This window comes from Seriola aureovittata, chromosome 18 (genome assembly GCF_021018895.1).
Source record: "Seriola aureovittata isolate HTS-2021-v1 ecotype China chromosome 18, ASM2101889v1, whole genome shotgun sequence".
NCBI lineage: Eukaryota > Metazoa > Chordata > Actinopteri > Carangiformes > Carangidae > Seriola > Seriola aureovittata.
The window spans coordinates 12,564,732-12,586,191 of NC_079381.1; the positions used below are offsets into that span (position 1 = coordinate 12,564,732).

Below are 21,460 nucleotides of genomic sequence, written 5' to 3' on the forward strand. Positions count from 1 at the left end.
CAGTCCATCGCAGGGCAAACACATAGAGACAGACAACCGTTCACACTCACAGCCACACCTATGGTCAATTTAGAGTATCCAATTAGCCTAGTCCCCATTTTGCATGTCTTTGGACTGTGGGAGGAAGCCGGAGTACCCGGAGAGAACCCACACTTGCACGGGGAGAAAATGCAAACTCCACACAGAGAGATCCCATGGCCGAGCCGGGACTCGAACCCAGAACCTTCTTGCTGTGAGGCGACAGCGCTAAACACTGCACCACCGTGCAGCCCTGGTCAATGATTATTAAGGTAATTTCTTGTTATCATTTAACAGCTTACTACTAAAATAAATGAATGAAAGAGCTAATAAAATGGCATTGAACATGAATGCTTTATTTGCTTGCATTTCTCAAAACCTTTATTCAACACATAAAAATGGTAAAATATTGGACTCTTGTACAGACAATAATTTAAATAAATACCATGATTAATTATCATTAACAAATGCAATAAGCAATATCATCAAAGAAAGACCTAAGGCTTCTTGACTTTTTCTGGAGTATTTGATATTTTTCTATTGGTTACAGGGGAGGTTACGTTTAAATAAATGCATTAATAAGTAAAGAAGCAAACAGCTAACAGTTGATTATTTTCATTTGGCATCATCACAGTCAGTAGTGAAAACTTTAAATTGTACAATCATTTCTGCAAAGTGCTTTGTGACAATATGCCTCACAAACAGGGGAGTAATGTTTTTTAGATTTTGATGCCCACAGCTTTTCCTTCATCACACGGAGGATCAGTTTTATAAAACCCAAAGACATCCTCATATCATCATCAGAAACAGATCTCTATGGCACTACATCAGGATGCTTCGTATGGTCTTCAGTATATTGTTGTTGTTACATACTTAAACTTTACATTGCACTGTATAACTGTTCATTTTAAATACCATGTTGCAAATAATACAAAACCAGTTTACACAGCACAATGCAAATTAAATATTTAAATTCACCCAACTGGTGTGACGAGTGTTGAGCGATGTCTCACCCACAAAATCAAATAACGGAACAAGAATTTTGAACCTCTGCATATCCAGAGGTTTGCTGGGTACAGTAGTAAGGCAGTCAGCACAGCCGATAACATTTTAAAAATCGTCATGGTGAAAAACGTTGCTACAAGAGTGAGTTTCAATCCACTGTCTTGAAGGTTTGTTATCACAGTGTGAATTGTTTCAGCTTCCAGCATCCTTCCCATTTATAAAGTCTGCTTCCACTCATATCCAGCCCTTCAGAGTCCTTTTATTTTTTTTTTTAAAGCAAGCCATCTTGCTCAAAAACAGAGGGCAGAAGGGAGAAGTCAAAGGGCACGAACTTGACACCGGCCCCATGGTAGAATTTGTTCTGAAACTCCACCCTGAAATCAAGTGTAGAAGCAAGCAAGAGCACTTTAATGAAGGCACAATAAATGATGAAGAGGATGAATGGAAATATGAAACTCAATAAAGCAGAGGAGTGATATTGAAAAAAAGTGTGAATCTTAATACTGTAGTGTTACAATAAAGAATCATTTATGCTCATATTTGGTACTTTATATATTTTCTATTTAATTCCCCTTTATAAGTCAAAATTGAATCATTTAACTTCAATGCTGCCTTACAGTCCCAAGACAATGTCTTGTCTCATATCACTTTATTTTATTTTATTTTTACTTAGTTATTTTTGAAGGCCTTTTTTTTCATTTATTCTGACAGCGACAGTGAGAGAGAGACAGAAAAGTCAGGGAGAGAGAGAGAGGGAGGATGACATGCAGCAAAGGACAGCGGATCAGACTCGGTTAGGACTGAGCCGTCATGGTATGCGCTCTACCAGGTGAGCCAACAGGGCGCCCCAAGTTTTTTATTTTATATTGCTGAACTGAAAAATGATAGTGAACAGCCAGGTTAGTTGGTACCACTGAGACTCACCAGTGGAGGCGGAGAGCATGGAGGAACGCTGATAAGCCTTCCATGACCAGTAGGATGGACACGGTGAGCACGGCAAAGAGGCCGAACACAGGGACCAAAAACACTATCCCAACTCTTGTGGTGATCCTCAGACCCAGGCGCATCACCATGGACCACAACACCTCTGACAGCTCTGCAACCAATAAGAACAGAGCCCATGAAGACACACAGCTTACAAAGACAGACAAAAATGAATTCATGTGAAAGGTAAAGTAAAAGTCCGTAGAAGCTACTTTTTGTGACTGTACTTACGGGCATGAGCCAAGCTGAGAGCCCAGAGACGCAGGTAGGACGCGGTGTTGGAAATGCAGCCCAGGCAGTACTCTATGGTGTGAATGGCCTGGTGCAGGAGCACATCTGCAAAGTCAAACTGTAAAACAATCAAAGTAAGATGTAAGAAACATCACTTAATTAATCCTGATTGGTGATTGGAATTTCACAACTGATTATTTTCTGTTTCTTTTCTTTTGCCTCCTACTATTGTTGTTGCTCTAATTTTCTCTTCTGTGACCGCTAACCAACAACCACAGCACATCTTACCATTAGCTGTGCAAATAGGACTCATGTATGGAGGACCAGGCCCAGAGGGTCACAGAAAGGCTAAAAGGAGAAGCTAAACGACTAAGAAAAACCATTAGCTAATAGGAAAAGGAAAAGCAGCTGGAAAAAAGGAATGGAAGAGGGAATCCAGGTATGTATTATCATTTTTAAAATGCCTTTTCAAATTTTCAAATACAAATTCTATTTTTCCAATTTTTTCTAATTCTTTTATTAATTCATGAATTAATACATTTATTTATAAATGGTGTATTTAATGAGTGTTTTTGTAAATACATTTTTAAATCTTAAGTATTTATTAATGGATTGATAGTTCATTCATAAATTATTTTTACAATTCCTATTTTAATGCCTTTTAAAATATGAAATTAAAGAAAAATGCTGTATTATTTTTGTTTGTTTGTTTATTTTTATTTTGTATTATTATTGTGATTTCCCTGGTCCTCCATACACCTCAAAATGTTACATGCACCATCCCAATAGAGAGTTGCATACTTGCTTGAAATATACAAGCACAGGATAATGGTGGATCTCTGACCTCTTTGGGAAGAACTTCTCTGCCGGTGATTTCATCAAGTCCTTCCTCTTCATCATCTTCATAAGATGGTGCTGTGGAATTATCATCCTCACTTACACGCCTCACCCTCTCATAACCCTGAGGTGTGACAATAGTGTTTTATAAATAATGACGAATGAATCAAAAGCTGCTTAGGTAGGAAACAGACTCATGATGCCGCAACATCTTCGACTAGACTCACCCTGCGTCTGCGCAGGCCTTTGCCTCCACGATACAGCCAATACAGGTAAAGAGGTTTCCCTAACAGCAGCACAGGAACTGAAAGCATAGCTATCACAACTAAGAAAATTTGCAGCCCAGTCTGTGGAATCAAGATGACAAACACAAACACATGGATTAACAAGGATCAAGAGCAGATAAACAGATGTTACTTCTGACGATCTTGTCAACACATACCTGTCCTGGGTAAAGAGGAGTGATATCCTTCCCCTGCATCACGAACATGTTGATGAAGTGGATGAGGATGCTGGGAGCCTGGCTGGAGTCTCGTGCACCAAATGCCAACCACTTGTAGACAATCATGAAGACCAGGTAGCCAAAGAGACAGAGCAGGAAGAGCAGCTCAGGAAGAAACAGCAAATAGACATTAAATTTCTGTCGGAAGTGCCTGAAGGGAGAGAACAAAGTATAGGAATAAAGAAAGTGATGAGATGGTGATTATATTGACTGGACTCCTCAATATAACAAAGACATAGAGCATCAATGCCAATATTGCACTGTATAGCATGATCATTAGTGCACAACTGCTAGTATACAACATTCATTAGTGACATTAAAAATAGCTTTTGAGACACTAATGATATAAAGTAAAGTATTTCTTCATTTTACAGGTCCTTTAATTTCTTTTTAATTTCCTATTAAGTCTCATGGAAAAACTTTGTAATTTAGTAATGAAAAAATATAGTCCACATAGTTAAGTACCCATTCATTGATTTCCACAGATTCCTCAAATATTAATGACTGACCAAGATCACTTTAAATCCAACAAAATACATATTTATTTGTTGGAAGCTGTACACATGAAGCCAAGAAGACATGAAGATAGATAGATAGATAGATAGATAGATAGATAGATAGATAGATAGATAGATAGATAGATAGATAGATAAATAGATAGATGGATAGATGGATAGATAGATAGATAGATAGATAGAGATAGTACTCTGCGCTGTAGTCGCTCACTTCCTTGTAAAGCAAGTTGGACTGCAGCTTAAAGGACGAGGGTGGCAGTATTCTATATTTTTGTTGTTGTCGACAAAGCCCATTAAAAGACCACAACCAACAATGTGTTAGTCCATCTCGCAATATTTCGCCATATCTGTGCATCTCAACCTCAAGCCCATTGATTCCTAAATCTTTAAATAAGTGATCATGAATAAAGTTTGATTTTTTTGAAAAGCTTACATAATATCCTAAAACAGCTGGGCACTGTAGTTTTTTTTAAATTTTTTTTAACAAATGTTACTCAAGCAGGAGTAAATAAGAGTTTTTGCACGAGGCTATTTTCAGCTGTGGATTTGGTGCACTTGTGAGTATTTCTGGCAGCAGGCTGGTGCATGTGGGATTGAGTCAAAATAAACTACAGTGCCCATATTCATGGTAATGAAGGAACATGTCACCCAGTGCAACCGTGTGTGGAGCTCTATGGCACAGAGGAATCATATATATCAGGCTTTGGCGACACACAACACTTAGTAAGATCCATTTAGAGTTAGTTTTGTTCTTTTCATTGGATTTGTTGAGCATATGAAGAATATAATATATCACCAGACTCATTCTTTAACTGTGAAAGGCACCATTGTACCATTGCTTTTTCACTTACACCATCTACTGTTCATTGAAGACATTCACATATTCCAAAGCCAATGCATTTAACAAAGTCATTAGAGGTGATTTTCATCCAGTAAAACCATCAATCCCGGTTAGTGTGTGTAGCCTTTCTGGCAGGTTAACAAGGCTGCTGCAATATAAGTGCAAAAAGCAGAGTTGGGGCAGTTGTAGTGCTGTATCAGCAGACACTGGCCCTGATGAAAATACCTCTCAGCCAATCACAATGCACAGAGCGATGATATATATCTATCTATCCATCAAGCGCTCCCAAATTCAATTTTATCCGATCAAAAGTGATGTAAGGTTACTGACATGGACAGTAACTCTGCAGTCACTCACAAGTGATTGAAGACACTCAGCACCACTCCAAAGCTCATGTGGATGACCCCAATAACCACTGACATCTTCATCTTGTAGGAGTTGAGGAATGAGAGTCGGTTCACCGCCATGTTCCATATCTGATGCAATATTAGAAAGCAACTCAGTGAAAATGAAACGAGAATGAGTCAGTTATATTCTGCCTGTAATGTCTTGAGTGCATGTACTCACAGGATCAATGCCAAACGGGTACGGTCCACTGAAAACACCACTGACATTAGGGTCTAACGTGAGCAAGGCGTTTGTTTGGAGTGTTTTGTTTCTGCAATGTAACAAAAAAAAAAGAAAAAGAAAACCAATTAGAAAACTCTGAAGCACCAATTAAAACGACACGTGCAGAACACAAAACCTGTGGTTCTGAATGTGTGTATTTGTATTGACAACTCACGTCCATTGCTGATTTGTGAACATAGCCTTCACGCTCCAGCCAGAGCCAAATAAGTTGAGAGACTTAGAGAAACAGTCATTGTAAATCAGCCCGGTGTAGACAGAGAAAAGCCCCATCATTAGGATGATGTAACGCCCGTTGAAAAACGTGACCCATATCTGGGAGCAACAAACACAGTTATCAGCCAAAACTAATTTACAATAATCAGACTCTGCATTATGGATAAGAGGGAGACTCGTTCCGACCTCATTACTGGAGCGTTTCTTCTTCTGCTTTTTTTCTGTCAGCACCATCCACAAGGCGAAGAGACTCATTACCATCCCGTGCCCGAGGTCACCAAACATCACAGCAAACAGAAAGGGGAATGTGATGATGGTGTAGGGAGCTGCCAATAAGAGAAAACATACTCAGTGTACATACTCTGATCTTCTCCAAGGCAAACGCTACTGCTGGAGATACATTACTGTTCTTTACTAGATATAATATTAGTACTTACCTGGGCTTACCTCGCGATAGTCCCCTACCCCATAAGCCTCCACAATGCTCTGAAAGCCTGATGTGAACTTGTTGGTTCTTAGAAGGGTAGGAGGAGTGTCAGTGCTGGGGATGCGGTTCACAAAGGACGGAACAGTGGCATCACCTTTTCTCTGATGATAAAAAACATATAAGAAAATGAAGGATTTGATCTCGGGGCTCAAATGTGCATTTGAAATCCCTGTGACATTGAAAACGTGGGTTTGGAGCTCCATTCTGACTTTTTGCAGTGTGTAATGTAACCGCGCTGTAAGGGTTAGGGTAAGGGTTAAGAAGTTCTTGATTTAATGTGAAAAAGTAGATTTTCATGTGCAGGTGCATTGAAATTATTTCATTCCCAACAACAGATAAACATTATAAACAATGATAAACAGTGGTGGTCACAAATGAATCACAATTTTAGTTGTAATTATACATTTTTCACTCACTGAGCCTTCTTCCAGCGCCCCCCGCAGATTTGCCAGATCACTGACGGGACACCAGACCTCAGCAATCAGACACTTGTTGGTGACATCGAAGCTGCAGAGGTTGAGGATATGATAGATAGCTTTCATCTTTTTGACCTGCACAACCCAGGTGTAGGCTGACTCTGAGGCCTTCTGCAGAACCTGCCTCAAGTAGTCCTCAGTGCGGTGCAGCACCTGCAGGAAACACCAGTGTTAAACTCACTAAGAATATGTTTGCACGTTACATATTCCTGTTTGGATCAAAAGCCTTAATGCTAATGTATGTCAGTCCTACATTGTTAAGGTCTTGGATGCGCGTCCTTAAGCTGTCCAACACATCTGCCCGCTCCTCGTCATTCTCAGGGTGCGGATAAAGATGACAGTGGTAACTGAGGAGAACAAAGAAAGATGTGTATGGTAATAATGAAGGAGAATACATCAGGTATTGACAAGTAAAGTCATCTGATGATGGCATTCTTACCAGTCACAGATCTTTTGAACTTTTTGTCCAATCTGGTCTCCCCAAAAAGAGATGAGGAACACAACACTTTTGCTTATCTCACCCTGAAACAACACAAACGGGAATTTGCTGTAGAAAGTTATTTCTACAGCCTTACAACAAGTCACAGAGTAATGAAAATTACTTATTTTTTGCTGATAAAGTACCAATTTGATATGCATAAATTATGCATCAAAACTTACTTTTAGCCCTTGAAAACTTGGTTTCAATTCTTTTTCTCTATAACATTGAATATTCATAAATATTCAAGCAATAATCACAATTGCAGTTTGGAAAAACAAATAGTCCCTGTTTGATTTTGAGGCAGGAGGAATGCTACGTTATTTCTCATCTCCGTTGCAAAGTATGTAATTCAACTCACAGTGTCAAGATCAGCGAGGTTCTCATCCACTTCTGCGTAGCTCAGGATGGTGTAACCTTTACACACTCTCCACAACATGCGCTCAAAGGCCTCGACCTTCACCCGCTGGATAAGACCTGAAACAAACCTACAACCAGGAGAGATTAAATCAGATTAAGTTTAGGGGTCATTTCTTAATGATAATGGAACTGTACACATTATGACATCCTGCAGCTCACCCCAGCTTGGCTCCAAGTCTTTGCATACCGGTGCATCCTGTCACCGAGTCTGTCTCCATAGTAGGGAATTCTTCATACTGGGGACCAAGAGCCTCATGCTAATTATAAAAAGGAACATGTTTCATTCATGACAGCGCACAGTAACAGCTCTTCACATGGTTCTACTCAAAGCCGATGCAATGTTCACACACTGAAATGAGATGTTTCTTCTTCTTTTTTTATAAGAGGGCAGGAAGGATGAATCAGGTGCTGCTTGTAGCAGCTGCAGTGTGACCGTGTCATTAATTAAAGTCAGCACTACTTCCACCTCTGTCACCCAGGGAAACAAGACACGGCAGCAACAAGAAAACAAGACGTAGTTGGTGAGATGCAAACAGAGTAGGACGGGGACAAAAAAGCAGTACATGACACGGGGTTGGTGCGTGCGATAAATGAGCAGCCGGGTAGAAATACACTCACTCTGGAGCGGCTGTGTATGAAGGTCCGCGTGATCTTCAGCATGTGTGTGTACTCGGTGAGCTCCAGGAGGTTCCTCCGCAGCTTCTCTTTGTTCCTCGCCACCTCGCTGAGCTCCATCTCAAGCCTCTGGAGCTGCTCCTGAACATCGCAGGATAAGATAACTTAACTTAAGATAACTAAAAGCAAAACTATCTAACTTCTGGTTAGCAGCGGCCACTGTGGCTACAACTGACAATTATGGGATAATGTAAAATGCTGACCATTTAGCTGAAAGGCTACGGTGTTATAACATTAGCACAAGTGGGAAACAGTAATAAAATCAGCCAAATGACTCAATAATATCCACTATACATTAATATTTAGTTTGGTTTGCTTGCATTTGCTAAAATTAGCAACCAAAGCTACTGGTCATACCAGACCAAGTAAAACTGTGGTGGCAAAACTGTACTGGATTTGAGCAGCTATGAAATTTATGGCTTATGAATTCAACTTTTGATTTGCAAAGTACAGTCTTGCTTTATAATATCATATATATATAGATATATACATATATATATCTATATATATATATTTATATACACTGTTGCCCATAAAGTTGGAATAATTTTGTTTTCAGACACAATCCTCTGTTTATTCCTATTTAAATGCATCAGTAATCACTTTTGACCAGGTGCAATGATTACATTATGTGTCCCAATTACCCAGGTGAAATGAAATAAATCACATTGTCACAACCATTTCATGGAAAGAAGTCAAAAATATTTTATTCCAACTTCATGAGCAACAGTGTAGATAGATAGATAGATAGATAGATAGATAGATAGATAGATAGATAGATAGATAGATAGAAAGATAATCACTAAGGAGAGCACAATCAGTGCATTAACATGCTAACATCCCCATTATGATTGGGTTTTGGGAGCATCCTGCCTATATGCTGTAGGTGTGATGTAATGACTGACTACGCACTGAAACGAAAGTAAAAGTCTGACGTCAGTAGTGCAGAGGATCAATTTTATTGTCTCTTTCATCTTCCATTACTGATGATTACATGGAGAAGCTAAATCCAGCAGAGTGGTAAATGCAGCAGAGTCAGGCAGCCAAAAACTAAACTGGGCTCTCAGCTGCTGAAGTGACTCAGTCGCTACAGAAATCACAGACATACAACCTCATAATCCCACTGTTCTGCCGGCGGTACAGGTGGTGCCAACTTATGCTGTGTAGCCAAAGTTTGTTCAGTCCCGCAGAACTTTATATCGAATTCAAGTGGAGATCACAAGGTTTCTTAAGTTACCAAATTTACCAAATATGTCCGGCTGAATTTGGGTAAATTGTGCATAAAATGACATAAGACATCTAGAATATTTCCATTTGAAGGACTGGAACAGTGTATATGTATGAAATGGTTAGACAATGGGGAATAATATGATTTTTCCAAGCATAAAACCACTTGAAGAGAAAATGAAAGGAAACTGGCAGTGAACAGGAGTCAAAGATGCGTGCACTGTGGCATACAATGTATAATATTAGAATCCGGTAGTGATATAAATAGCCAGGCTTTTCTATGTTCCAGATTAATGCTATATCCAAACATGATCAAGACCAGGACACTAGTGTGTATGTAAATAAACTCAATTATACACTATGAAAAGTTGGCACTTTGATAGTAAAATCAGGTTCAAATGAAACTTACCATGATCTCCAGGACTTGTCTTGGGGGAGGAGCAAGTGGACTCTCATCCTCCTCTGGAACAGCTATATGAGCCTTTTGGATCTCCCTCAGAAGGAAGCCTATCAACAAAAAATGCTGATGGTTTGTTTCATGGTAATTAACACTTAAGTGTCAGACCTAGCTGTGAAATCTTCACCTCTGAGGGACCGTTTTACAAAACACAATCAGCCACAAGCCGTTCGCTACCCTGATGATTAATTGTCTAGGAGTATGTTCAGGCTACTCCCATGTGAACCATCCCAGGTGCACTGCTCTCTTACCCAGAATTCTCTCCATCTCCTCACATCTCTTGATTTCGCTGACGAAGCGTCGCTGGAATGAGCTGACACTTGGATTAAGCTGAAACCAGAGGAGCATCACAGGTCAGGTGGCTGCAAGTTACTGCATCAGTCAACGCATACACAACAGGATCCATCATTGTTAAATAATCTGACACCGGTTGTAATATTGTTAAAAGTTGTTTATTATAGTTTAGATATTGTTAAACATTTTAACAAGTGCAATAAGGAGTATTCTGACATTAAACCATGATATATTATCAGTGTATATTTTTAAAGTACTGTGGAGAAAATTGATATGAAAACTCAGATACATAGATAGATAGATAGATTGATAGATAGATAGATAGATAGATAGATAGATAGATAGATAGATAGATAGATAGATAAAGAAATAGATAGATAGACAGATAGATAGATAGATAGATAGATAGATAGATAGATAGATAGAAAGAACTGGAGTGCACAAGATCAATTAGGCCTATCTATACTCAAACATCTTAGCATAATCAGAAAGAAAATGAGAGGTGGGTATAAACAATTTATTCCGTCTTTGTCAGATAAGAGAATACAAATATTGAAGAACAAAGACGTTCAACCTGGTGGTGGAGTTGACACATTTAGAGAAATGAGTGTGTGCATCATCAGCCTCTCTACTTACATCTCGGAACTCGACCAGCCCCAGCTCTCCGAGCTCACTAATGCAGTCATATTCAGAGCCGGACTGCAGAAACAATTGCGCCAAGCACATCTCCTCACTCCGAAACACCATCTTTATCTGCCTTGTAATCTGCCTGTAGCCTACAGAACCTGGACGACGAGCCGTTCACTACAAACCAAAATAGGACATCACAATATTCAACGAGTCGCTACGTCGCTTTAAACCTCTTAACCAATTAACCTCCCCGCGAGGATTAATTACTGTCCATTAATATTGACGATTTTCAGAAGAAGGGAGAACATCCTCCATCCTGTGTCTGGTCGTCGCGCCGCGTCTTTTCTACCTCTCCACAGCCGCCTGATGTCTATTGAATAAACAATATGAAAACAAAGGCAGAAACCTCCCTAATGCACCTTTCGCATCGAGCGATCGCAGCGCCAGGCGTCATCGTGTGGGCTCTTTACCTTGAACACCTGTCATTACAGCGCGAAAACACGGCGACGACGCGACGCTGGCCGGACACAAACGAGCAACAGGCGGACTAAAGGATAAATCATCAACCCGCCATGTAGACAAAAGGGGCTAACGGCAGCCTCACACGTTAAAAAAAGCCACAGTCAGAAATAGGCTACGGCCTTTATTCGAGCTACGTCGGCCGGCAATTGACACAGATTGCGTCTCCGGGTTGCCAGATATTGTCGCATCCTCTGAAATAATCGTTTTTTCCTTGATCCACAAGAGGAGAGGTGTTGCTGTATAGGAGATACAGGTTTGGTTTGACGGCAAACAGCCAGACAGGGACTAACTAAATAATAGTTAGCTAATAGCTCACCATAAATGTAGTTTGACTGACTTTGCACTGTGTCGACTCGTAACCGGCTTTCCAACTCCTTGCTATGTCAACACCAGTTATTTGATGTATTTGAGTCTAAATTTGTTTAACACAATGAAGCGCGTTAAATGTTTCTGCAGCTCAAACAAAAGGCTTTCTGAGATGAAGGCACTGTAGTCACAGTATCAACAATAAAAAAATGAATTAAATTAATACGTAAATGACTTTTTATAATCCAAAGTGAAATACTTTAGATATATAAGGTATATTTATCTAGAAAACTGAAATCTAGACCATCAGTCTGTATTATAATTTTGTCAATAAAGTTACTGGTACTATTTTGTTTTCATATTATGTGGTAAACTTAATGAAATAGACATGCTTTCAGTTTTCTAAATATGGAACAAAGTTAGCAATAGTATATAATTTGGTTGAATACACGTCCGTTGTCTCACTTTAAATTATGCTCCACAGTGGCAACACTGCTTTTGCAACAGAAAAAAAAAGAGAAAAAAAAAAGGGGGTTGTCTCAGAAACCTGGCAACCAACGCATCTTCTTATTCTGTTCCATCACTGAAAGCAGACCGGCCGTCTGCCTTTCTTTGTACGAGCAATCCCCTATTTCAAGTGTTTTATTGTGTTGGTGTTGTTAATTTTGGTAGTTTTACAAAAAATTCTCTTGAAAAAAATAATTACTGCGTGTTTGAATAAAGCCGCAGATCACGTGAACGAGTATCCATTTGATGAGACGGACTACACGCAGTTAAACGCAAGAGTAAAAATACTGGTAGTAGGCCCACATGACTCGACACAAATTACTCAGGGTTAGAGAAATCTGGATGATGTTAATTAATTTATTTTTTTTAAATCAGCTATTACACAAAACCATGTTCATAGTCCTTTTTCAATCCAAGATCAAAACTACACAACTCTCTGGGTACCATCTAATGCTGTCTTAATTCTGCAAATGATGATGAACACTGACATGTGGACAGGAGGAGCTGGGTATCAAACCACTATGACCACTGGCTTATCCTCTCTATGACCTCAGCGACAAAAAAATATGTATAAATTATTAAAGCTATGGCAAGTGTAGCAGACAAATTGCTGTGGAAAATGCATGAAATCCATGGTACATTAATGCATAAATGTGAGTATAGTACAGTTTTAGACACACACATTTCCAGAAAAGCATGTAAAATTAAGTTTAAATAAAATGTTATTTTAAGTCCTGAGACTCTGAGCCAGTCTGTTGAGCTCCTGTGACAGAGCTGTGACTGTATCCAGGATCCTCTGCTTGTCCTTCTCCTCTAAACGAGCTTCACATCTCTGAGCAAATTTGTCAGGATGCCACAGCGCTTGCTGCTTTCGGAGCATTTTACGAAACACTGGCACATCTTTTCGGTCCACACCATGCAACATCACATCCACCATCTCCTGCACTGTTCCCCTTGGAGCTGGCCAGGGGATGTCACTGTAGCTCAGCTTTGTGCTGCCAGCCGAAGAGCCACCACGGAAAGTAGCTTCACACTTCTCATCGTACCTGCGCTTCTTACCCTGCCGAGTCTCTTCCTCTTTACGTGCTGCTCGAGCCAGATACTCTTCATGTTCCCTCTGAAGCTTTTCATGCAGCTCCTTGCGGCTTTGCTCTTCCTGCTCTCTTTCTTGTTTACTCTTCTTCCTTTTCCATCCAGAAGATGATGCTGCTAGTCTTTGAGCTTCTGCGTGCTTTTTGTCGAAATATTCTTTCCTAATACGATCAGCCCAGTCCCCAAAATCTTCATCATCGTCATCAACAGGAAGAAAATCATCAGCTGTGAAACAAATACAGCAGCAATGTCATAATCAAGTGGAGAAAATCAAATTAAAGTTCAGCATCAAAGAATGAGTTTAGAATTTACCATCATATACTCCAAAAGTTTCACAGAATTCATCCTCGCATTCACCAAACAGCTTCTCCAGCCACTCCTTCTCAGGGTCTGTTTTAGGTGGACGACTCATGTTTTCTGCACTCTGTGAAGAACACAAGTAAAGGATTCCCAGCATTTCTCATTTAATTATTTGCTGCATTTCTGTTTTATATGTAAACTGATATGATTTTTTTGGACAAAAAAAGAAGACATTTGAAGATATTACCTTGGAGTCTGGGAAACAGTTATGGACATGTCACACAATTATCTTACATTTTATTAACCAAATAATTCATCAATTGGTCAACAACAACAACAACAACAACAAAACAATTGGCAGATTAATCTGCAATGAAAATAATCATTAGTTGCAGTCCTGTCTTAAAATACTGTGGTATACTTACTGGTACGCAGTTAAAGTAAAGTACGTGTAATAAGAATTAAAAAAAAGAACAATACATTATAAATCACTTGAATGATCAAATATAACTTGGTCTGGGTTACACTCACTGTGTCTTTATGTGTTTGTGTGTGTGTGTGTGTGTGTGTGTGTGTGTGTGTGTGTGTGTGTGTGTTTTTCTTGAGATATGGTCTCAAATGCTGCTTTGATAAAGTTACAGGTTTGATCAGTTATACCACCAAGAATCAGACAAATGGGACCCATAAGGGTGGCCAGTACAAAACTGTGATATAAATATGTCCTGAGCAGGATGTTTACCAGTTGAAAAATGAACTTGTGAGTACAGGACAAAAATTGTGTGATGCATTACCTTTAACATGCAGCATCATTTGCATCTCTGTTCTGCATAGTCTCTTTACTTCATGGCTTAAATACATGCCGCTATCAGAATCTGTGATAATCTAATGATCAGCAGATTTGTTTTGTCGATGAAATGTTGAAAAGTACGATGAAAAATAAACAACCATTACACCATCTTCAAATTCCCTTGTTTTACATGAGCAACAGTTGAAAACCCAAATATATTCAGTTTACTATCACATATGATGACGAAAAGCAGCAAATACACACATTCAAATCAAGAAACTGAAATTTAAGGATGTTTGGCATTTCTGCTTGTCAGAAAAGATTACTATATTATAAAAATAGTTGCTGATCAATTTTCTGTTGGTCGACTTTGCTCACTCACTGCTATAAAGTTGTTATCCTGTCTAATACTGCTGAAAAAACAGCAAAAACACTTGCTTGTTTCAGCCTCTTCAGTGTGATAATGTGTTGCTTCTGTCTGTTTTAAATCACTGTAAACTGAAAACTGAATGCCTTTGGGTTTTGGAGTTCTACTTAGATAAAAAAAAAAAAACCTATTTGATGAGTGGTGAAGGGAATTTTTACTTTTTTCTTAATTTTTCTGGATGTGTTGATTGTACTAGCAGCTCTACAGTTTATTGTAACAGCTTCAAACTACCTCTGTATGTTTCATCCACTTCAGCAGGTCCTCAGGTGTGACTCCAGCACTGTTAGGAGCGTTCATAGCCTCTGGACAGCTCTTCTTCAGGGGCACAACCAGGTCATCATACGCTGAAAGAAAACAAAAACATATACCGGTTAATAATTACACACGCAATACACACAATAATAATACACCAGCTTCTTTTCCGGTCCTTCTCACCTGTCTTCCCGTGTTTGAGAGCCCTGTTGACTGCTGTGTGTAGCGCTGTGTCTCCTTTATGGTCCCTCTGGAGAACATCGGCTCCGTGCTTCAGCAGCAGCCGCAGGACGGCGTCGTCTCCCAGGCAGCAGGCCAGGTGCAGCGGGCTCCTCTGCCTCTTGCCCTGGGAGAAGTTCACATCCAGGTCCCGGTGCTTCCTCAGGTACGACTTCAGCTTCAACAAACTGCCGTCCTCCACGTACCTCCACACCCGCTTCTGTTTGTTAGACACCATGCTTAGTACAGACTGAGCAGGCGGTTTATTTTTTATAATTATGTTTATTGTCTGGTTATAATAGCTTTGAAAGGCCTTCGAGCTTTGCATTAGCAAGAATGCTCTGGCATAAGCTAATTCGGACCGTCTTCTAATAAGTCCGATGCTAGCACGGCGCGAACACCAAAGTTCCGGGGACAGAATGGTTCCGCTACTGTCACTAGGTGTCAGTATTCAACAGGCCACCTTACAGCAAGAGGTCATCATTGATGTATTATAAGACCATCCACGGAGGTCATCTGTCTCAAATTTACTCAAAGTTATTTTATATCTCATATATTTATTTTGAAGTTCTATTTCATAACATTTGTTTATGAACTTCTTAATGATTTATTATGACTCAGCCTGTGGCAGCTTAAACAACTTTTACATCTGCTTGAAAATGTCTTTTTGCACTTTTAAAATTAAACAAAATATATTTAAAAAAAAAAAAATCGAACAAGGAAGCTAGCAACGGCTGGGACACAAATGTACCGGGGACAGGGTGTTTACGGTATTATCACTAGGTGTCAGTATTGACCTGTTTATAAATCTGACATTAATTGATAAAGTAAACCTGTGTTCCATGACACTGTAACTGACTCAGAGCACATTGTTGTTGAACAGGTTGCTATAAAATGTAACTGGAACTCCATTCTTCTTTTAATGATAGGAAAACAAACCACTCTGACTTACAAGAGTTTGGCATTACAGTGATGTTTTTCATACTTGAAGGACTGTGTTGTCACCTTCTACATGGCTAATTGCTCAGTATTTATAAGCCATTCCTGCTCTCTGTGGGTTTCTGTGCCTCGGCCTCCTTTCAGCATGCCACTGGTTAGGCAGATGTCATTAGAAGTCATCTTTGTACTTCCAATTCTTCCAATATAACTTTCTTTTTTTCTCATTCATAATGTTTCTCTATGAACTTTATGTGTTATGACAATGTATTTGACTTTGATTAAACCTATACCCCATTGTCAACCATTTTCTATTTTGAAACAAGTGCATTTATACAATTCCCTACACTGACTTCTATTTCTATTTTGTAACTTTTTTTTTCAGCTTCCACAATTGAAAATGAGAAATTTAGATTTTTTGATGAAACCTGCATGCTTAAAACCCCGAGTCAGTTGTGACTTTGAAAAAAATGATTGCAGATGCACAGATTGACTTTTAGTGATCCTGAAACTTGCTGCAGAATTGAACATTTCCCTCCACAAAGCTTACTATTACTGTGCTTGGATGTTTGAGGATGATGTATGCCCAGGGTTTGCATTAGAACGTTTTTTTCACATTCATCTGCTGAAGAGGAAACATTTCTCAGAGCTCGCCTTAAACCTGAGTTTAGGATGTAGACATAAGAGTATGATTTGGTGACAGCAAAAGAATTTTGGGTCTAATCATGGTCCAATTTTGCAACTGACACAAGTCTGATGTGGAAACCTGCAACTTCAGTGATATAAAAAGATACAATTTATTATTTAAACCACATTTATATGACTTAAAACATGTTTGGAGGGGATCTTTAGGAAATTAAGGTTACCATTTTCATGTGGGCCACAAACACATCAACATGATACATACATGATTAAATGAATTGGCTTATAACAAAGCATGCAGGGGCTGAACAATATAAAATGATCAGTCCAGAATCAGAGTAAAGTTATTTCATCTCATATGCAGATTCTTGAAGAACCTAAGTGCAAACAATACTTAAAATTCCAGTCTTGATTTGAACAGTTGCTCACAGTTTACCACACACACACACAATCTGTGTGTGGCAGCTGCTTGTTGTGACAGAGTCCTTCAATATGTGGCTGCAAAAACAGAGGACAGTTGGTACAGGATACAGCGAGATACAATTTGGACCTTATCTGCATCCCGGTTACTAGGTCAGTGAAAACTGTACCACACAGCTTCTCTAGGTGAAGTTCTTACATACAGTCATTTCTTGTTAGCACATGCGCTCTTTACCTGTGATGCCTGCATCAGTGCAGCTGAGCGTCTGAACTGGCTCGGTCCTGCTGCAGATGACAGTGCATCCATTTAGGCCTGAGAGAGGGAAGGATGCACAACAGAGAGGATAGAGGAGGGAATGAAGGGGAGCTTTGTGCACTGTGAAGAGGATGATCAACTCCGAGCCTCACAAATACCGAGATCCGGAGTCACCCAAAGCTTGGCCACTTCCGCTCTTTTTTGCTGTCGGAAACGACGTGTCTCCACTAACGATGGCTGTCTTCTGTGAACGCCTTTGAAATTTCGGCCATCTCAGGAGTGATAGAGAAAGAGTGAGAACAGAGGGTGAGGGAGGGAAAGAGAGACAGAGACATCTGATCTATCACCTCAGGTGTTTGAGTCACATGTCTGCCACTTACTACATGTTTAAGACCTTTATTGTCTTATTTGAAGATGTTTTTTTTTTTTGTCACACATTCTCGGGGACGATAACACACCGTTTGGGTGTTTCCTCACATCCCCAATGCAGAAGAAGTGGGTACCCTTGTCCTCCAAGACCTCAGGTGGAGAAAGCATCTCTTGCAGAGGGCCCTAAAGACAGAGAGATGCTTCTTAAAGACAGGATATCCCCGATCAGGAACCTCTACCTTGCCCCCCACCCCCCTCCTTTCCTGCATGGCCTGCTGACTCCTATCCTGTCCGTGAGGTCTGTAATCCTCCTGGGATGGGGCAGGGAGGAGCACTGCAGGCCCAGGCGGCAGGAAGCCAAGGGTTGTCCAAGACCCTCCAGAGATCAGCATCTCATCCTACCGCGTTATGGTCAGACCAGGCTCAAGGTCCGGTCTTCTGGCTGTGCTGGTCAGCCTCCATTGTTAGGACAGAGGAGAAATGTGTGCACACTTCCTCTGTCTATTTTCTGCTTGACCTGGTTTATTGGGTTCTGATTTATGATAGCTGGATTTGTGCCTCTAACAAGCAGTAGGCCTGGCTGGAAGCCTGATTTAAAATAACCCAGAGACACAGCCTATTTGTCACCCATTCATATGACAATGTAAGGTGGGCACCTCTATAGAAACTCTGGCTTCTTACATTTGCCTTTAGTTTCTATTGATTTACATGTACATTACCTGGCAAACAAACACCTTCCAGTCTGGTGAGGAGTTAGGGTTGAACCTTTTTCACAGTTTGTATCGTTCAGTGTTGAATTTTTTGATATTATTCAATCCAGAGAGGTTTTTAGGTTTAGGTTTGTTTAAAGGATCAGTTCAGGAAATAAAAAACAAAACACACAACAAAACACATTTAATAACTTACCCCAGTTGTATTGCTTTGTATGTGCATTTAAGCTTTGCTAACAGTGAAAACAGTTTGCACAGCTTTAATACTCATGTATAAAAGGCTCCTGTGAGTATTATATTACTATATACAGTTGTGTGCAAAGATATGGGAACCCCCCCCGGGCAAATTCCACATTTTGTTGAAGGTTGAAGTGGAAAGATGTAAATACAACCCCTGCAGCAACCAGACATTAAAATGAGCCAAATGTCAATGCACGGTTACTTTTTATGTCATGATAGATATACAGCATGTTTAAGATCTGCCCACAGATTTTCAATGATGCTCAAGTCAGCGGACTGTTCCAAAAGCTTCAGCGTGTACGTCTAGAAGTAGTTCATGGTGGATTTTGAGCGATTTTGTGGACTGCTTTGAATCATTGTCCTGTTGTAAAAGCCGGGCTCTTTTCAGTTTCACTTTCTTGACTGACTGCAGGACATTTGTAACTAGAATATGATGATATGTAGTGGAATCTGTTCTTCTCTTATCTGTGCAATGTTTCCTGTCCCACTAGCTGCCACTCAGCCCCAAAGCAGAACCCCCCCCCCAACGACTCTGGCTTACCCAGATGTTGCTTTGCAGACTCCAGATGTTGAAGGTGAGCTTTCATTCTGACTCTTGCATGTAGAGACCCTGTTTGGAACGGTGCACCACCAGCTTCACTTTCCTGCAGCTTCTTTGCAGGCACGGGGGGGGGGGGTTTGTTTTGCTTTTCTGCCCCACAGACATGCAGTTTTCTTTCTGAGAGTTTTCTTGGTCTTCCGGATCTTGTCTTGAGTTCCACGGTTCCCTTGCACTGCCATTTCTGAATCACATTTTCGGAGCGTGGAAATGTCAAGCTGGAAATGCTCTGAGATCTTTTTATATCCTCCCCTGCTTTGTAGGCATCAGTTCGCTTTATTTTAGATCCTCGGCCAGTTGCTTATCGAGGAACTCTTGGTTGCTGTGTTTGAAGGTTTGAAGAGTCAGAGAATTTATCGTCTTTGAAACTGTCATCAGCTGACAGCTCTTTATGACAAGCCGCGACCTGCCTCACAAATGTGTCAACTAAGGCCGAACAGCTTAATGCTAAAGTTGTGAGTGGTTTGTATAATAGAAGGGTCCCAGACTTTAACATATCTGGGACAAATCCTGTTGATCATATATTTTCATGTAAAATCTTACTGTAATTTGCAAAGTAGCCATGACAGACATCAGATACCTGTAGTGGAATGAAAAGTGCAGTATTTCCCTAGAGGTATAAAATAGCATGAAATGGAAGTATTCAAGCAAAGTACAAGAATCTTAAAATTGTACTGAAGCACAGTAGATTAGGTAGTATATCTACATTTACAATTTCATTATTCTATTATTCTATTATTCATTATTCATTTACAGTTTCATTATTTCCACTGGGCATAGTGGGGATAATAGGGACATTGAGTGTATGATTTAGTTCAAAGTAAAGCAGATTTATGCAGTTTGAAGTGATTAAAACAGACTGGAGTATAAAACTGTGGTGTCTCCACGATTACGGATATAATTAGTGGTATGAGTTTGTTTTCTTGTGGAGCTTTAATTTCTTTTTTTTTCTCAGGGATGTTTTCAGACAAGAAACGGTTAAACGATCATTCATGCTTGTGATTTTGTTCTTTTCCCGGAGCTCTTCTCGTAGTTTGTCATGTCTTGGGAATGGAGAACGAGGAGTGTTTATACCCTCGGGATTCCCTGCGGCAAACCTTTCTCCCAGTGTAGACACAGTCAATGTTCACACTCTGTTATTACAGAGGAATGAAAACATTTGTGTAATCATTTCTGAACATTGTCGTCTCAGACAAACATCCAGCTATCCAGCCTATAGAGGACCAAAGGGCATAAATCTCCTTTCCCTCGTTGCAACTTTGGTTCATGCCATGAAATCTTCGTAACATGATCACATTAGCTTCATAAAACATGAAAACCCATGAAAATAATCTATCCAGATTATCTTTCACAGTGGGCTTTGACTTTGATGCTGACAGGTGGAGGATAATGTGGCAAGTCATCTTGTAAAAAATAGCCGCTGCGTGGAATTTTAAAATGTACTGTATGCTGTTTCACCGATAAAACATGTGGTTGTGCAGACTCTTGAGAGCATGGATTGTTGGACAGGGCTTTAACTCACTGTTGGAGCTCTTTCACAATATTGAATGTTTTATTTCAGCGTGTTAGAGAAGGCAACCGAGTCTTTTACATACAAAAACTTTCTAGACTCAATTAAAGATCTACTTAACAAAGACTTCATGTCCATGCCTGTGTTTGTGTCCTGACTCAGATGAGATTAAACAAAGCTGAGACAGTGACGACTGAGACAGAGTGAATGTTGCTGCAGCTGTTGTATTTCTCTCTCTTCATGTGAGGAGGAAATCTTCTGATTTCACCTGTCCGAGGTTAAAGACAGAGATGAAGTGCTACCTTTTATGATGAGCTCAACTTTGGTCACATTTACCCAAAATGTCCCTCGGTAGAGTTCTGTAATTGTAACTGACTAATAGACTAAGCCCCTCTCCATCACAGGTATTACACAGGCACAGATAGTCGACTCCTACAAAATCAGTAA

At 39.9% G+C, this 21,460-nt stretch overlaps 2 protein-coding genes across 3 annotated transcripts; both read right to left on the bottom strand.

The window, feature by feature from the left end:
• Positions 1 to 353: 353 nt before the first annotated feature.
• On the bottom strand, positions 354 to 11,616 carry atp6v0a2a (ATPase H+ transporting V0 subunit a2a). Of its 2 annotated transcripts, none has more exons than XM_056404306.1 (20): positions 10,927 to 11,616; positions 10,248 to 10,326; positions 9,949 to 10,046; positions 8,256 to 8,393; positions 7,797 to 7,873; positions 7,579 to 7,705; positions 7,179 to 7,261; positions 6,993 to 7,086; positions 6,680 to 6,892; positions 6,214 to 6,364; positions 5,963 to 6,102; positions 5,718 to 5,875; positions 5,501 to 5,591; positions 5,291 to 5,409; positions 3,518 to 3,728; positions 3,303 to 3,422; positions 3,083 to 3,199; positions 2,239 to 2,356; positions 1,948 to 2,119; positions 354 to 1,397 (listed from the first exon to the last, which is right to left on the bottom strand). In XM_056404306.1, the coding sequence occupies exons 1-20, from the start codon at positions 11,035 to 11,037 to the stop codon at positions 1,295 to 1,297; spliced, it is 2,520 nt and encodes an 839-aa protein (XP_056260281.1). In that variant the 5' UTR covers positions 11,038 to 11,616; the 3' UTR covers positions 354 to 1,294. The 2 variants fall into 2 exon arrangements, with proteins under 2 accessions (XP_056260281.1, XP_056260280.1); XM_056404305.1 differs by having other exon boundaries at positions 7,797 to 7,894; positions 10,927 to 11,615.
• A 982-nt stretch (positions 11,617 to 12,598) lies between these two features.
• On the bottom strand, positions 12,599 to 15,706 carry nfkbil1 (nuclear factor of kappa light polypeptide gene enhancer in B-cells inhibitor-like 1). The gene is made up of 4 exons (XM_056403688.1): positions 15,297 to 15,706; positions 15,093 to 15,205; positions 13,660 to 13,771; positions 12,599 to 13,572 (listed from the first exon to the last, which is right to left on the bottom strand). The coding sequence occupies exons 1-4, from the start codon at positions 15,658 to 15,660 to the stop codon at positions 12,983 to 12,985; spliced, it is 1,179 nt and encodes a 392-aa protein (XP_056259663.1). The 5' UTR covers positions 15,661 to 15,706; the 3' UTR covers positions 12,599 to 12,982.
• Positions 15,707 to 21,460: the final 5,754 nt, after the last annotated feature.